The sequence below is a fragment of the Vanacampus margaritifer genome, chromosome 2 (genome assembly GCF_051991255.1).
Source record: "Vanacampus margaritifer isolate UIUO_Vmar chromosome 2, RoL_Vmar_1.0, whole genome shotgun sequence".
Lineage (NCBI taxonomy): Eukaryota > Metazoa > Chordata > Actinopteri > Syngnathiformes > Syngnathidae > Vanacampus > Vanacampus margaritifer.
The window spans coordinates 42539878-42555443 of NC_135433.1; the positions used below are offsets into that span (position 1 = coordinate 42539878).

General features: G+C 38.5%; 1 protein-coding gene across 1 annotated transcript; it reads right to left on the reverse strand.

Annotated features, from left to right (window-relative positions):
* Window positions 1-2603, reverse strand: LOC144043894 (regulator of G-protein signaling 5-like). The gene is made up of 5 exons (XM_077557975.1): window positions 2477-2603; window positions 2286-2387; window positions 2083-2141; window positions 663-826; window positions 1-583 (listed from the first exon to the last, which is right to left on the reverse strand). The coding sequence occupies exons 1-5, from the start codon at window positions 2518-2520 to the stop codon at window positions 374-376; spliced, it is 579 nt and encodes a 192-aa protein (XP_077414101.1). The 5' UTR covers window positions 2521-2603; the 3' UTR covers window positions 1-373.
* Window positions 2604-15566: the final 12963 nt, after the last annotated feature.

Here is a 15566-nt window from a genome sequence, read left to right on the forward strand (position 1 = left end):
TTGGTGCATTTCATTTCATTTTTCACAATAAAAAAAGAGGACACTTTCACTTAAACACCTGGAAAGCCAACATTCATTATTTTCATTATAAATACACGTTGACTTTAAAGAGAATAAATACATTAACACAGTGATGAATTTGTTGTGTGAACGCAAGGCGCCATCTGTTTCTGCGTTGTTTGAAGTCGTTTGCCACTGTGGCCATCAGCCTTGAGTGGGGACTTGTTCAGATGTCTCTCACGAGCAGCTCAGTGTACATTCCTCACAGCTTCACGTCCTTCAGCTTGGACTCCAGTCTGCTGAACTTCGGGGATGACTCCTCGGCTCAGGTTTGTTGTGTACCTTTCGGCTAGCCGTCATTAGCTTCGGCATCTCACATCTGCCGGCCGCTCGCTGCGCAATTCTTGATAAAGTCGTTTAGCCGGTCTTGTCCGCTCTGCTGACTCAAGGACTTGAGGAAACGAGGGTAGCAGTCTTTCTCCATCAAAGTGTAAATTTTAGCTTGGGCCAGATCAAAACATGACAGGGTGGGATGCTCGATGTTCTCCTTTGTGATGGCTTTAGTCACGTGATCGAGGTTTACCTGTCAAAGGAGTTAACAATCAATTACATTTTCCTCACCCCTAACTATATGTTCCCATTTTGGGGGGGACGTCTCTTACCTCTCGCGGTGCATCAGTGCTGATGAACTCATCAAAGATTTGCTTGGCCTTTACGGACATTTTGGAGGGCTTTGTCGTCCTGAAGTCCTCGCACACTAAGTAGAAGGCAATATTTTCCTCACTGAATTCTGACGCGAGGAAAGCTCTGAATAGACACAAACCATCTGAGAAGAGGAGAGGACAAAAGTTAGCACGATCTTTTGTAACCAACATTTGACCTGCACAATTAAATAACATTCAATAGAATAGCTGTCTATGTCTCTACAAAGATGAAACTGAAATGAAACTGCATCATACTGGGAGGTATTATTATTATTATTATTATTATCTATTATTTTTCTACTCTCACATCTAAAGAAAGAAGCCACAATATTAGAGGCACCTCTCAGAATGGTGCAGTGCAGCTCGAAAACCATAATAATAACCATAATAACATTGTGCTAGTTTAATAACACTCGGTGGGTGATGCTGAAAATAGAGCTATTGTTTTGTACGTCATTGCAGAGCCGGCTGTCTCACCCATATGGCAATGGAGGCCAAATGCCACAAACTTTCCACACCTTAATATAACTTAAAAATTATTATTATTATTATTTTTTTTAAGTTAGTACTATTAACTCTTAAAATTCAAATGTTAACACTGATTCAAATGTAAAGCAATACCCAATTCATTTTCTTACAAATGATGTATCAGTTTTAATGATGCTTTTATTTATTTATTATTATTATTTATTGTACTCACTTTTTGTTTTTTGTGGATCGGTATTGTGGGGGGGGGGGGGGCTTAAACTTTGTAAACTATTTAAAGCACTTTGAGTTGCAATTTGTTGTATGAAAAGTGCTGCATAAATAAGGATAGATTAAATGATTGATTGATTGATTGACTTAGCTTAAGCTAGCTAATGTTTTTTCTTGTTTTTATTACTGAATCTAAATGTGATTTTTATTTATTTATTTATTTATTTTGGGGGGTTTTGCACTTTACCAACTCTGCTGTTGCAGATGCTCCAAACGACGTTTTGTTGTTCCTTTGTGACAATGACAATAAATATTCTGAATCTGATTCACTTTTCACCCTTTATATGTAAGATTTACAGTTCAAAATCTCAAAACCATGTTTTAAACTTCATTTTAGTGTTAAAGTAGACTACTCTTTTTATTATTATTATTATTATTACTACTAGTACTACTACTACTACTACTACTACTAATAATAATAATAATAAAATAACTGTTCCCATATGCTAAATTAAATGGCATCTTATTGCTTCTGTATTAAAATCAAATTTTATAATTTAAATTAGGTGACAAAACATTGGTCTTTGATGTATTTATTTTTTTGGCAGCACATGTAAATCGCTGGATTGTATAAGTGTGCCTAATGTTGTGTCCAGTAAAAGTCTTGTATGGCTGCACTTACTTTGACTGGACAGCAATTTCTCGAATGAGTCTTTCCATTTCAGGCGCTCGTCAACAACACTGCAACACAAATGAGGAACATATAAGTGAAAGAATAAAACAAATGAATCCATTTATATTCTATGAAGTAACAATGCTTACGTTGCACATTGAAAAAAAATACATTTTCCAGATCCAGTATATCTAAAGAAGAGGTAGATCTACCTGAGGGTGTCACTTTTTTTGGGCTGCACAGGGATGCTGTGATCCGACTTGTGATCCGACTTGTGCAGCAAACTTCCAAACAGCGCTTTCAGCTCCTTTGCCCTGTGATGACAAAAAGAGAATGAAACAAACATCTAAAATTGGAAATAAACATAAACCGCACATTTGAATAGGAAAGAGGAATCGCTTACCTCTCCAGGCAGGTGATTGGCAACAGTTCAAGTCCTCGACACATGTTGAGATGCAATCCGGTGGGCTGGTAGTGGATATTTCCAGGGCGTTTGTGAAGAGCCTGGCCTGGTTGCCTGTTTATGTGTGTGATAGCTCTCAGTTGGTCTGACTCGTGTGTGGGAGAAGGCCTTTTTATAGGGTGGTCCACTCAGTGACATCACAGCTCTCAGCCAATGCAGAACAAGAGCAGTGGGATGATGAAGAGACTTTTATCCAGACCACAGCCGCACTAAATGGAGTTGCTGGAAGTACATTACCTAATTGTGGAAATTAATTTCGCGCAGGGGAAGCAGTAGCTCATCGGGAAGGACTTTGGTTTGGGAACTGAAGTATCATGAATAGATGAACCCCCCCCCCCCAAAAAAAAGAGTTTGTAGTTGTTGGATAGATGCTTGTCTGCATGTTGGCTCATGTTAAGCAAAAACTATGTGTGAATAATGATATACATTAAGCATTTATATTCATACTTTTGTAATGCGCAGGATTAACTTGTTCACTGAAGCAACCCCCTTCGCTCCCGGCTGTTTTATTGTATTTTGACTGATTTTGCAAGGCCCACAGAATATTGTGTTCTATTGCTATAAAACATGGAACCTACCAAAAGACAGATTAGAGTCTCTTCTTTTATCAAAAAAAAAAAAAATATTTGTATCTGTTTCCGTTTTGCAGCAATTAGCATTAGAATATAGCTAAGTTTCATCGTTATTCACGAATCTATTTAAAACAGTGGGGGAAAGAGCTTTTTGCAACATTTTCTATTTGGTTCATGGTTTTATTGACCATATAAACATAAAGAAAACACATTACAAGTTTCAAATCTAAGTTGAAGTAAAAAAGAAAAACAAGAATAGGAAGAAAGAAGAGTTTGTATGTTCAAAAGGGGTAGGAGGAAGTAAAAAACTGATCTAGTCCTACCCCTTATTCGTTTTATGTCGATAAAATGATAAAGTATTTCAACAAAAGGAAATGTATAAACCTAGTCATATATACAAGTGCACTTTAACATACGCACATTTGCCAGCGACATATGTACATAAAATTCATAGACATTTACCATAATACATTTTACTAACATGGCCCTGGTTGATCTCTTTTCTCTGCTGCCACCTGCTGGCCGTTTTAAAAAAATACTTACCATTGCTTCAACCATTCTCTTTAGATCAGAGGCTACAGCAAAGCCTAATATATGGTCTAGCATTAAAAAACATAACAACTTATAAATACGTCTTTGGGAGCATGGTGATATTTAAGATATAATGTATTTAAACGTTTTTGGGAGCAAATGAGTAATATAGTGTAATTTACAAACAGAAACACTCTTTTCTTTATTGCGGAAAACAATTCCCTCCGTTTTGTTTTGGTATAACTGAAGGAAATTTTGTTTCATCCAGTTGTTAATTTGCTTTAGACAGTGAAACAACACACTAATTCCACTGCTGTCATTGATATATATTAGGGGTGTCAAAATTAGTGCGTTCATTTAGAGTTCATTTAAAGTTCCTATAACGGAACTAATTGTTTTAACGCGCGATTAATGACCGCCCCTTACTCGGAAAGCCTGTACTGGGGGAATTCCAGTCGCAATGCAGCAGAACATTTTGCAGTAATAAAGCAGCAAATATTTGTGGAGACTGGGGTCAAATTGTATTTTACAATTTTAAAAATGTGCAGAATTTCAAATTACTTATACTTATAACACGCATGTGCACAAAATATTTAATCTTTTGTCATTCTTTGATCTGATTTGATATTTGATTCATTATTAAACAGCCAACCACAAAACAATTAATGTCAGTGAAAGTTTAAGTCCTCTCCACGTCACGCATACTGTATGTCTCAACAGGAAATGACGAATGACCATTTCTTTTCCCTGGTAGAACGCACAGCAGATAAATATAGACTTAACAGCGCTATTTTTGACCAAACATATTGTTTAGTGCAGGAAACACAAACTATTTTAGCATAAAGGATCATTAGCAGGAAGTTACTCGCTGAGTTCACAGAATCTCAGGGAAGGAGAATGTAAGGTGACAGATAAAAGTGACTCATTGAAGGTGTCTGAGCCAATTTCCTTAGCAGAACAATACGCTGGATTTCTTTTTCATTATATCTGCAACCGCTGACAAACAGTTCCGGAGCCAAGTCAGTCAAAAATGGTTGTGAGGTGGTGTTTTGTGGAAAACACTACTTCACCTTTATATTTTTATGCAGGATCGTGAGTGGTCGGCGGCAAGAATGAATACACAGAGACTTGATATGCTTTGCTAGAATAACCGTGTCTTTTATTCCCCGCAAACAGCAATCAACATTTATACTGTGCTAGGATAATCGTACGATTTATCCCCCGCAAACAGTAATCAACACCTGCGCTATGCTAGAATGATTATCCCTTTCATTCCCCGCAAACAGCAACAGTCACAACTCGATTTGCTAGAATTTACCTTTTATTCCCCGCAAACAGAAATACTCACAACTTGCTTTGCTAGAATTATTGTACCTTTTATTCCCCGCAAACAGCAATCAATACACTACAACGTTAAGCAGCATAATATGATGACCATCAGCGCTAACCTTGACACTAGACCGGAGAGCCTACGGTCCGGGTAGAACGAGCTGCAAAACGGCTGGGCAATCGTTCGTGTTCCGCAGCTGACTCTGTCGGGACCGCGTGCCGCTTCGTCTTTTATTCATTAGTGTGGGAAACCGGGCTAGCAAAGCCCTTTCTAAGACACTTTCGAAAACATGTTTTGCAAAGCAGGGAAGGCTGTAGAATAAACAAGGAAGAGTTCCCAGGCTGATGCCGCCCTTTATTTACAAATTGTTGGGCACCTGCATTTGTACAACAGTTCAGAACAACAACATATCCTTATATAAGAGGTTTCATGAGGACATATCAAACCATGTTTTTTTTCCCTTCAGGTGGTCACACATACTTCTTCTATTGAATAACAACAGGATGAAAAACACTTCCTCTTAAAAATGCCCAAAGAGTGAGCAGTCCACGGCACAGGGAAGAAGAAAATGAATGGATGGATGAATGAATTCATTCATACAAATTTCATATATGGGAATTTTTTTTAACCAGAAATAAGAAGTTGACTAGTGTCCAATAACCGCGTATGATTGATCTTAGAGTTTAATTGGATGTATCAATAATGCTAAAATTAGAAATGAAATGGTCATTACTATAATTTACTTAAAATAACAATAAAACAACGGCATAATTTAACAATTGTCACAAAAACCAAACAAAGAGACATTTAACAAACCTATTCCACATAACAAGTATGAAATATAACCGTTTTGGTTCTGCATAAATAATAATGACTACCAAAGAAACCAGTTTACAAAAGAAAATAATTGCTGTTCGAAATGGAATAGGATGAAGCAACTGCTTATCTAGTCCTATCTCGATTTTACCTCACTCATTACTTGATTAACTCATTATTTGTAAATGTCTCAAACATTCTACTTTCAACCACTTTTTTAATTATTATTCCTCCCTAGTCTTAAAAAACAACAACTAAATTACGAGTAACTAACTCTAAGTTCAGGTTTCATGAATTACGCCACAAAATTCTCCTTCTTTTTTTTTTAAACAAGCTTGAACAAGTTGATTACTTTAGCTTCAGCATTTCCGTGTTTTTCGCTCACCTATTGGTGAACGCACAGTCACACACTCGCAGCTTTTTGTGCACAGCCTGTCCCTGTGCACCATTTTCCTTCAGAGACCCAACAATGATATAATATATGAGTTATCTAACGGGAAAGGGTGCTGTTGTAATATGTGTGCCTTTTGTATACTCTTGTCTTATTGTATCCAGTGACACAGTTACCTTGAGTCACAATTGATGGCATTTTGTCATGATGGCAATGTAGGTTAGAAGGAAATCAGGACACACACATTGCATAAAATGTGGCTGCGACTCACATTGTGCAAAGTTAAGACTAAATGGTTTCGTGGGCATTTTAGCTTGATGGATCACAATACGACTGACCCAGAATTGAATGAAATCAAAATTAACAATACACTGATTGTGTTGATTTGGATCATGCTGGGCCAAACACCATCAGAAGCACTGACCTACATTTACAATCTAAATTACAGTATATTTGTGCCATGAAATTGTATCAATTTATTAAAAGTCTATTCTCTTAGTATCATAGTGTTTCTATTGGATGCAATGCTTCTAGTGGATGTCAGATTTATTTGTTTGTCTCCAATCACATTTTAGCCTTTAAGCTCTGCTCTTTCAAAATAATCTGCCCCAGGGCCTTCAGAATCACAAGGAGTGATGGCCGATTTAAACGATACACTGTAAGTAATAGGACTTAAAAACTTTTTTTTTTTAAATCAGCTTTCAAATTTGTCCTCACAGCAAGCAATGACTTCAGTGTTTTTCAATTTAATTGAATTTTTCAGTGTCTTTGCTATGATTTTGTGATAAAAATTGATAGTGAACTGCTCAACCAAACTTTTTGAAACTGAAAGCTACTTCTTGGGTACTGATTAGTACGAAAGGTTTATTACACACTTCAGAAATTACAAATCTGCTCAAACGACCTTTAATTATGTTATCATAATTACTAATGATCAAGGATGTTCCATACCGCTTTCTTTCAGACCAATACCAGAACACATACTTGAGTAGTCACTGATACCGATGCCAAGAACCAATACAACTATTACTTTTGATAAATATCCCCCCCCCCCACACACACACAAAAAACAATGACAGAAAACTTAAAAGAAACACCCGTGTGTCCAATATAGCATTTTTCCTTAAAACAACATGAAATTAAATAGCAATTTAGTATTCTTCAAATTTTTTATTTCTAGTTCCTGATCATAAAACAGAACGAAGAGGTCGACAATACTGGTATCGGCCACTGTCGCGAGTACCAATACCTGATATTCATTTTTATCAAGTAAAAAAATTCTCACAATAACTCTAAATAATGATTTCACCAATTTGGAAACACATAAACATCAATAAAACAACACTTTATTTCAATAAATCTCTGCAAATCTTTACATTCCTAGGAAATCACAATGTCCCGTCATTGGTGAGCTATTTTTAGAACAGGCTACTTGTCTGGTCCTATGGGAAGTGCAACTCTCACACTAAGGTCAGCACATAACACACATTTGACTCCAGCTTTCACCGAACGTCGATGCAGCCAGCTCAGAGTACTATACTTGGTTTGTTTTGTTTGTTTGTTTGCAGTTTCCCTTTGATCTAATTTGATGCTTCAATACAACTTTGGAGCATATCGAAATCAACACACTCGTTCACTTTGTACAAAGAAAGCATCAACTGAGTCTTATCATCATATCTGCAGGCAAATTTAACTTGACCATGAAGGATCACTGCCTAAATATAACCACCACATCTCAGTCAAAGAACTGAGTTCTTATTCAAAGACAAACCTTCAGGGTTATAAGCAGGACTCATTGATGTGATGATTGTGCGTATTTGTATTCATGCCCTTTTAAAGGGGAAGTCAACCCAAAAACATTTTATTTTTGACAATAATATGTTCTATGCAGCCCCACTGCTCTAAATATGGTATTTTGGTTAATATTGCGTTAGTGGATTATGAGTTAAGCAGCAAAATCCAGCCATTTTTATCCATCTCAGCGGGCGGCCATTTTGCCACTTGCCGTTGACTGAAGATGACATCAATGTTGCTCAGGTCTCAGGTAACAACCAATCACAGCGCAGCTTCAGAAAACAGGTGAGCTGTGATTGGTCGTTGCCTGAGCCCTGAGCAACTGTGATGTCATCTTCAGTCGACAGCAAGTGACGGGCACCTCCAGATTTAAATTCTTTACAAAAGACAATTCAACTTGCATATCGTATAACTTTGTCTCAGTTTGACCTGGAAATTAAGTCATTATTAAACTGTTGTTGTTTCAACTGTATGTAATGTTGTGTTGTGTTGTAATTCGCCTCTTAGCAAGGACTTTCTTGAAAAAAAGATCTGTGGATCTCAATGGGATTTTCCTGGTTAAATAATTCTTCTTCTTTTCCTTTTACCCTTGCCCTTCAGGGTTCACCCTACGCTGCATCTCCCTGCACTCCCACTTTCTTCAGTCCTCTCAGTGTCCCACTTCTTCTTCACTAACCTCTTTCTCTGTATCCACTTCTGCATCTCCTCATTCCACCACTAAGTCTCCTTATCTCCTTTCCTTCCAGATGGCACACCAAGGACTGTCCTACCTGTCTCCCTGATCACATTTGCTGTAGTTGTCCAGTCATCTGGAAGCACCTCCTGCCCACCTAGAGCCCGTCTCAACTCCTTCCTGAAAGTCATACAACACTCTTCCTCTTTCAGCTTCCACTTTGCCGTCTTTGTCTTCCTCACCACCAGAGTCATCCTACACACTACCATTCTATTAGGGGTGTTAGAAAAAAAATAGATTTGGCAATATATCGCGATATTACAGCACGCAATTCTCGAATCGATTCAATATGCGGCCGAATCGATTTTTAAACATCAATTTTATTTTACACATCAAACATGGAAGAATGTTATATTAATGGAACATTAAGCCTTAATATTTGATTTTAGTGCCTTTCAAACATGAAACAGACTGCAACCTGAATTTTCAGATAAATAAATACATTTTCATACAAATCTTACAGTGTACATGTATAAGTTTAATGATTAGCATTTTCTAAATTTGAGTATAACAAAAATAAATCGCAATAATCAATTTATAGATTCGTATCGGGATTGATCTGTATCGAATCGAATCGTGACCTATGAATCGTGATACGAATCGAATCGCCAGGTACTAGGCAATTCACACCTACCACTACTTTGCAGTCGCTAATCTCCTTTAGATTACACCGTCTACACAAAATGTAGTCTACCGGTGTACTCCTACCTCCACTCTCGTAGGTCTCCCTATGTTCCCGCCTCTTCTGGAAGAAAGTATTCACGACAGCCATTTCCATTTTTTTTTTTTTAGCAAAGTCAACCACCGTCTGTCCTTCTGCGTTCCTCTCCTGGATACCAAACTTGCCCATCACCTCCTCATCACCTGTGTTTCCTGCACCAACATGTCCATTGAAGTGTGAACCAATGACAACGCTCTCACTTCTAGGGATGTTCTGCATCATTTCCTCAACCACAAATTCAGCTCACATCCTACCTGTGACGCATACCCACTAACAACATTGATCATCACACCTTCGATTCCTAGCTTCAGGCTCATCGCTCGATCTGACACTCTTTTTACCTCCAGGACGTTTCTAACAAACACCTCCTTCACGATAACTCCTAGTCCATTTCTCTTCCTATCTACACCATGATAGAACAACTTGAACCCTGCTTCTAAACTTCTAGCTTTGCTCCCTTTCCACCTGGTCTCCTGAACACACAGTATGTCCATCTTCCTCCTCTGCATCATGTCAACCAGCTCTCAACCTTTTCCTGTCATCGTTCCAACATTCTTACTCTCAGTCCAAGACTCTTCCTCTTCTCTTTCTTCCTACGAACACACATTCCTCCTCTCCTTCGATCAACAGTAGTCCAGTTTCCACGGGCACTCTGTAGGTCAACAGCACCGATGGCGGGCCTCGACCGATCCGGTATGGAAGTCATATATTTGATTTGCATGTTTGAAGTTTTACGTCTGATACCCAATCCTGACACATCCCTCTATATTTATCCGGTCTTGGGACCGGCACAAGAAGACGCTGGCTTGTGCCCCCTTGTGGCTATATTCCTGGTTAAATAATTGTTAAATAATAAAATAAAGTGGCAAAATGGCCGCCCGTTGAGACGGATAAAAATAGCTGGATTTTGCTTCATAATTCTTATTCCACAAATGTAATATTAATCAGAATGTCATGTTTAGACTAGTGAGGTCACATATAACATATTAACTCATTCACTGCATTGACGGCTATTGACGTCAAAAATGCATTTGAACTATTTATATTAATTGTTTCCACTTTTGTTAACAAGAGTATAAAAACCTATTTTTTTTGTTGTTGTACATTTAGAACAGATATAATAACATTTATGATTAATTGTGAGTTAACTATTGAAGTCATGCGATTAATAACAATTCAAAATTTCGCCTGACGGGATTAAAGAAAAGAAAAGATTATGAAAAATTAGGAGCGTCAGGCGATTATTTTTTTAAAATCGGAATTAATTGCATGACTTCCCGAGTTAACTCACGATTAATCACAAATTTTATATCTGTTCTAAATGTACAATAAAAAATTCTAGGTTTTCATACTCTTGTTAACAAAACTGGAAAAAAATGTTATACTAATAGTAGTTCAAATAAATATTTGACATCTATAACAGTCAATGGCAGTAAATGAGTTAATGTCAAGAAATGTTTATTGCTGACTTCTACTTTAAGGAGAACAGGCTACTTGAAATGTTGCTCAATCTTCAGGAGTCACCACTTCCTGTTGCTCTCTAACAAGAATGCATTTAATGAATTGTCTCCGCCTTGTTTCTGGAAGAGAGGGAGATACCATGGAATTCCCAAATAGTCACTCCATTTCCCAGCTGACATGAGCCAAGATTTCCTCTGGAAGGCATCCAAGCCCAATAGAGTTTCCGCCTGCTGTTTCCAGCATTTCACCTCTCCCATCTCATCATGTCCATCATGTCTACATGATGAAAGTCAAAAATTAGAACTATGCCAACACTTTTGTTTGTCCAACTCCAGTTTTGGATAGCATGCTTTAGCTCCTGTTCAAGAAGAGCCATCTGGCCGTGGACGCAGAATCCATCATCTGCATATTCAGACAGTGAACCATCTCACAGAACAGGTGGAGGCTTACCTGATGCATCTCAACGAAGAAGCTCAGTTCAGGGCCACCACAGGTGCACATGATGCTATCTGTGTGTTATCAAATGTCAACTGGACATTGAACATGTGGACTTGCCGCAGCAAAGACGGCAAATCCATGTGAAGCAGCCTCGGCATGAGGAGAATATCAATGATGGCACATGAAAAAGAAGACATGGCCACAGACCTCTCCCTCAGCAGATCTCTGCACCTGCCGGCTACTGAATGTGAGATGTATTTTTAATTGTGCTGATTTGTTGAAGTCCACGCACGCGGTTGTTTGAACCTAACTGCTATCTAGCTGCACATGCTTTCTCTTATAACGACTTAATTGGGACTTCACCGCTGCCTGCAATCACGTTAATAGGTTCGGTAAGTCCTTCTATGAATTATATGAGTCAGAAAAAATAATTTTCGTTTTTCCCGAAGAATACGCCGCAGGAGGCTAACAAGTTTGGGCTCGCTAGCACAGCAACAAATAAGCTTGCGGGGAGGCATCAGCAGGATGTGCGACACAAACGCTAATTGGGTACATTGCCGCAAATGGGCTTGTGTGCAAGAGAAAGCTGATTTATAGGAAACGTCTACGCCCTGTATCCCGCTAATGTGCCCACTTTTATTCTGAAATATAGCTGCTACGCTGACACAATAGGTTGAGCGGGAGCAGAAGGTGTCAGTAAACAAGGCACAGATGTCACCTCAGAGTGATGAGGGCGCCGGCGTCTCTTCCATATTTATTGTCGCGTTTATTAGATTCACTTCGTTGCACAACATGCTCATTTCGAACCATGTGTGCACTGGGATGGATGGGAAATACTACAAGGTTTCAAAAAGGCATATTTAGTATAAATATGGTTACGTATTGGGAGTGATGTAAGTGATGTTCATTGTTCCCCAGGAATTTCTAGGACTGTTTTCACTCAGCCTTGATCGTTCAGTAATGAATAGCTTATCCATTATTAGTGCTATGGTTCATTACATTGACATACAAACCCAAATTACAATTAATTTGGGACATTGTGTATAATGTAAATAAAAAACAGAATACAGTGATTTGCAAATCATTTTCAATCTATATGCAAGAATACTTTACAAGAAAAACAAGATGTTTAATATGAGTAAATTCACAAATGCAAGTTAAAACTCTAGCATTCAAAGTGAAAGTCATCAGAAACACTGCTGGCTTCGTTGGGCTGAACTCATCTAAGATGGACTGAAGCAAAGTGGAAAACGAGTCCACATTTCAAATTTTTTGTGTGTGTTTTTTTTGTTTGTAAATCAGGGCCATCATGTCTTCCGGGCCAAAGACTTACTGTAAGTTATAGATCAAGAAAGAATGGGAAAGAATTCCACAATTCTACAAAGCTGCAAAAACTAGTCTTCAGTTTGCAAACACTTATTGAGTGTTGTTTAGGGATGTTTGATACATTTAAAAAAAATCAGATTGATACTAGTACAAGTACTCAACTCTTGAGTAGTCACCGAGGCCGATACCACTAGTAGTACTTTTGATATATAATTTTATCCCCAAAAACAATGACAGATAATTTTGAAGATTAAACATTGTACACAAAGTTTCCTTGCTACAATGCGCTTCACTTTTCGTGGCCTCGTTGTATCGCGGATTTTTGTGTGCGCAATTTTGCATGCATTTTATTTCAGTAATGTATAACATAGTTTATAAAATTTAGGAAAGTTTGAACATTAAAAACGTTTAAACAAGAAAGAAATGTGAGAAAATGTAAATGCTTCGATGAGAAAAGTATATAAACTGCGTGGTGAGGGGTTTTAGAGCCTTAAAACATTTATAATAAATGTAAAACCTAAAGCTAACTACTTTGCGGATTTGATTTATTGCGGGTATTTTTTGGAAACTAACCCTAGCGGAAAACAAGACAACACTTGTATCCCAATTTAGCATTTGTCATTAAAATTGGATGTAATTAATGGCACATTTCCATTCTTCTAATCTCTAAGTCCCTGATAGTAAAACGGCCAGATCGTTTGCCGTTTTTTTGGTAACGACTCCCTTATCGGTTCCATGTGGGACGATGACGTCTTATCCGTTCGCGCCGCGCAACAAACATGGCGCCACGCTCGAAAGTTTGTTGACATCTTCTAAGAAAAGCGAACAACAGGCCAACTTGCAATGTTTGCAAATTTGATATTTTGTCTAAGGGAGGAAACACCAACACTACGCAAGAGCATTTGAACACGCAGCATGCGATGACTGCGGTCTGTCGTGTTTGTGAGCGCTCCGGAGTCCTCGTGGGATCAATACAGCAGCAACGGCCACCAGCAACGCAAACGTTCTCTCCTATCAACACTCCAGGTACGGGTAGTAATAAATTAGCGCCAGTTTGCCTTTATGTGAAACGTGTCGTTAGTAACTGCTAATGTTAAATCCCATATCTCACTAAACGGCGCCGGCTTGCGAGGGTAAATGACGCAGCCCGTAAGTGTTGTGTTTTTTTTTTTATATCAGGGTTCATTCAAGGTTGCAAAACGTGCAAAGATGTACAGAACGAACCATGACTTAAAAGCAACACTCGTTACTTCCACACGACCACACTGAGTCACACACCAGTCCCCTTGCTGCGTCTCTTTTGACTGAGACAGGGAGGAGTTTTTGAGTGCTCAGAGTTTATCTTAGTGTTAAAATGTTACTAGAGTTTTTTTTTTTATTTTTTTTTTAATGTAGTGTTTATTTTAGAGATGGGACAATGAAGCCTTGTGAAGCTTTTGAGGCTTTCGGCTGATTGATTTGGTCGAAGTCGAAGTTTCAAAGCCCCATAAGATAGATCGTATCGGTGACATCTGGTGGTCAGCTGGAGTCATAGCAGCTATAATCTACAAAGTGATTCGCCTGATTGATTTATATTCCAACATAACACCAGTACATTCAGTCTTACATTTGTGTCTGTCTAATGATCATCAGGTACACATGGAAGTGTTGCAATATTTTGACACTGTACCAGTACTATGGTTCAATGTGATGTCCTGTTACTCATTTGATTTTTATAAACATAATTTGGATATGACACAAGTGCGCTGTGAAGCCAGATGACAAGTATTTCAACATCAGTCTTTGGGAGATGTGACTGAGGGTCTTGGAGAAGCGCTTATAGCAACTCGGTGGAAAATACTTGGGTCAAGCCTGTATCTTCTACACACGATTTAAAAAGAATGCATCATTGGAAACTTTAAATGCATCATTGTGGGAGTACTTTTGTTGGAAACATACCGAATAACTAACTTTTCCAGGTGAACATAAAGTGAAGCAAATATCTACATGAGGCAATATTTGCTCTATTGTGCTCGTTTGGTGTCTGCTTTTGACAGCTGACACCGCGCCCAAAGGTTTGAATCAGTTACGTAATTTCCGGTATCTCATTAGCGCGCATAAAGCCGCATACGTCATCGGCACGTCAGGTGGTCGTGTTTAGGATTGTTTTTGCATTAGCGGACCTTTGTGCTCTCCCGAGTGCTGTTCGAGTTTGTTTTTCATCAAGGAAGGTAAACGTGCCCTGCAACTTACGTCTGAGGCCTTAACCTGGATGGAATTTGAAAGCCCACTTTCTGAGAGTCTGCTTGGCAACATTGAAGTGGAGAAAGGGTGGCAGGCAGGCGCTCTTCTCAGAAAGTCAACCTGCGTGTGCTGCTCATTAGGCTGCAAAGTCATGCTCGCAGCGTGGTCAGAAAGCACACAGCGAAGCGTTAAGCAGGATTCTTTGCGAAATGGACACGTCTGTGTGCAGAGTGGCGGCTTCATTAGGTTCGCGTCTCATTTGGCTAAATAAGGTCAATACAAAAAAATGGAAAGACCTCTCAGTAGGATGCAGGGTATATCCGAATGACCACTAACGACAACCATTATTTGAACATGTTAATGAATACCGATATGGCCCGTGTCAATCCGAATCCAGCATTTTTATTGTTGTTTATCTGACTTTTCTTTGGAGCGGATAATTTGCTTTTCGGTCGCATTTGCAAATAATATCCTGTGGGAAAAGATGGAAAGAAAGTTACAAAAAGAAATTGGAGTAGTTATATAAAAAAGAAAATCACAATGCAAAACTTTGTCCAGGAACTGAATCATTTTAGGTCAGTGATAATGTAGTAATTTACTTTCTCACACTGTTGATGATGAGCCAAGTCTAGCACCTGCTCTAAACATCATTAGGCTGGAAGCAAAGAAAAAGCTGAACACTCACTCTTGCCAC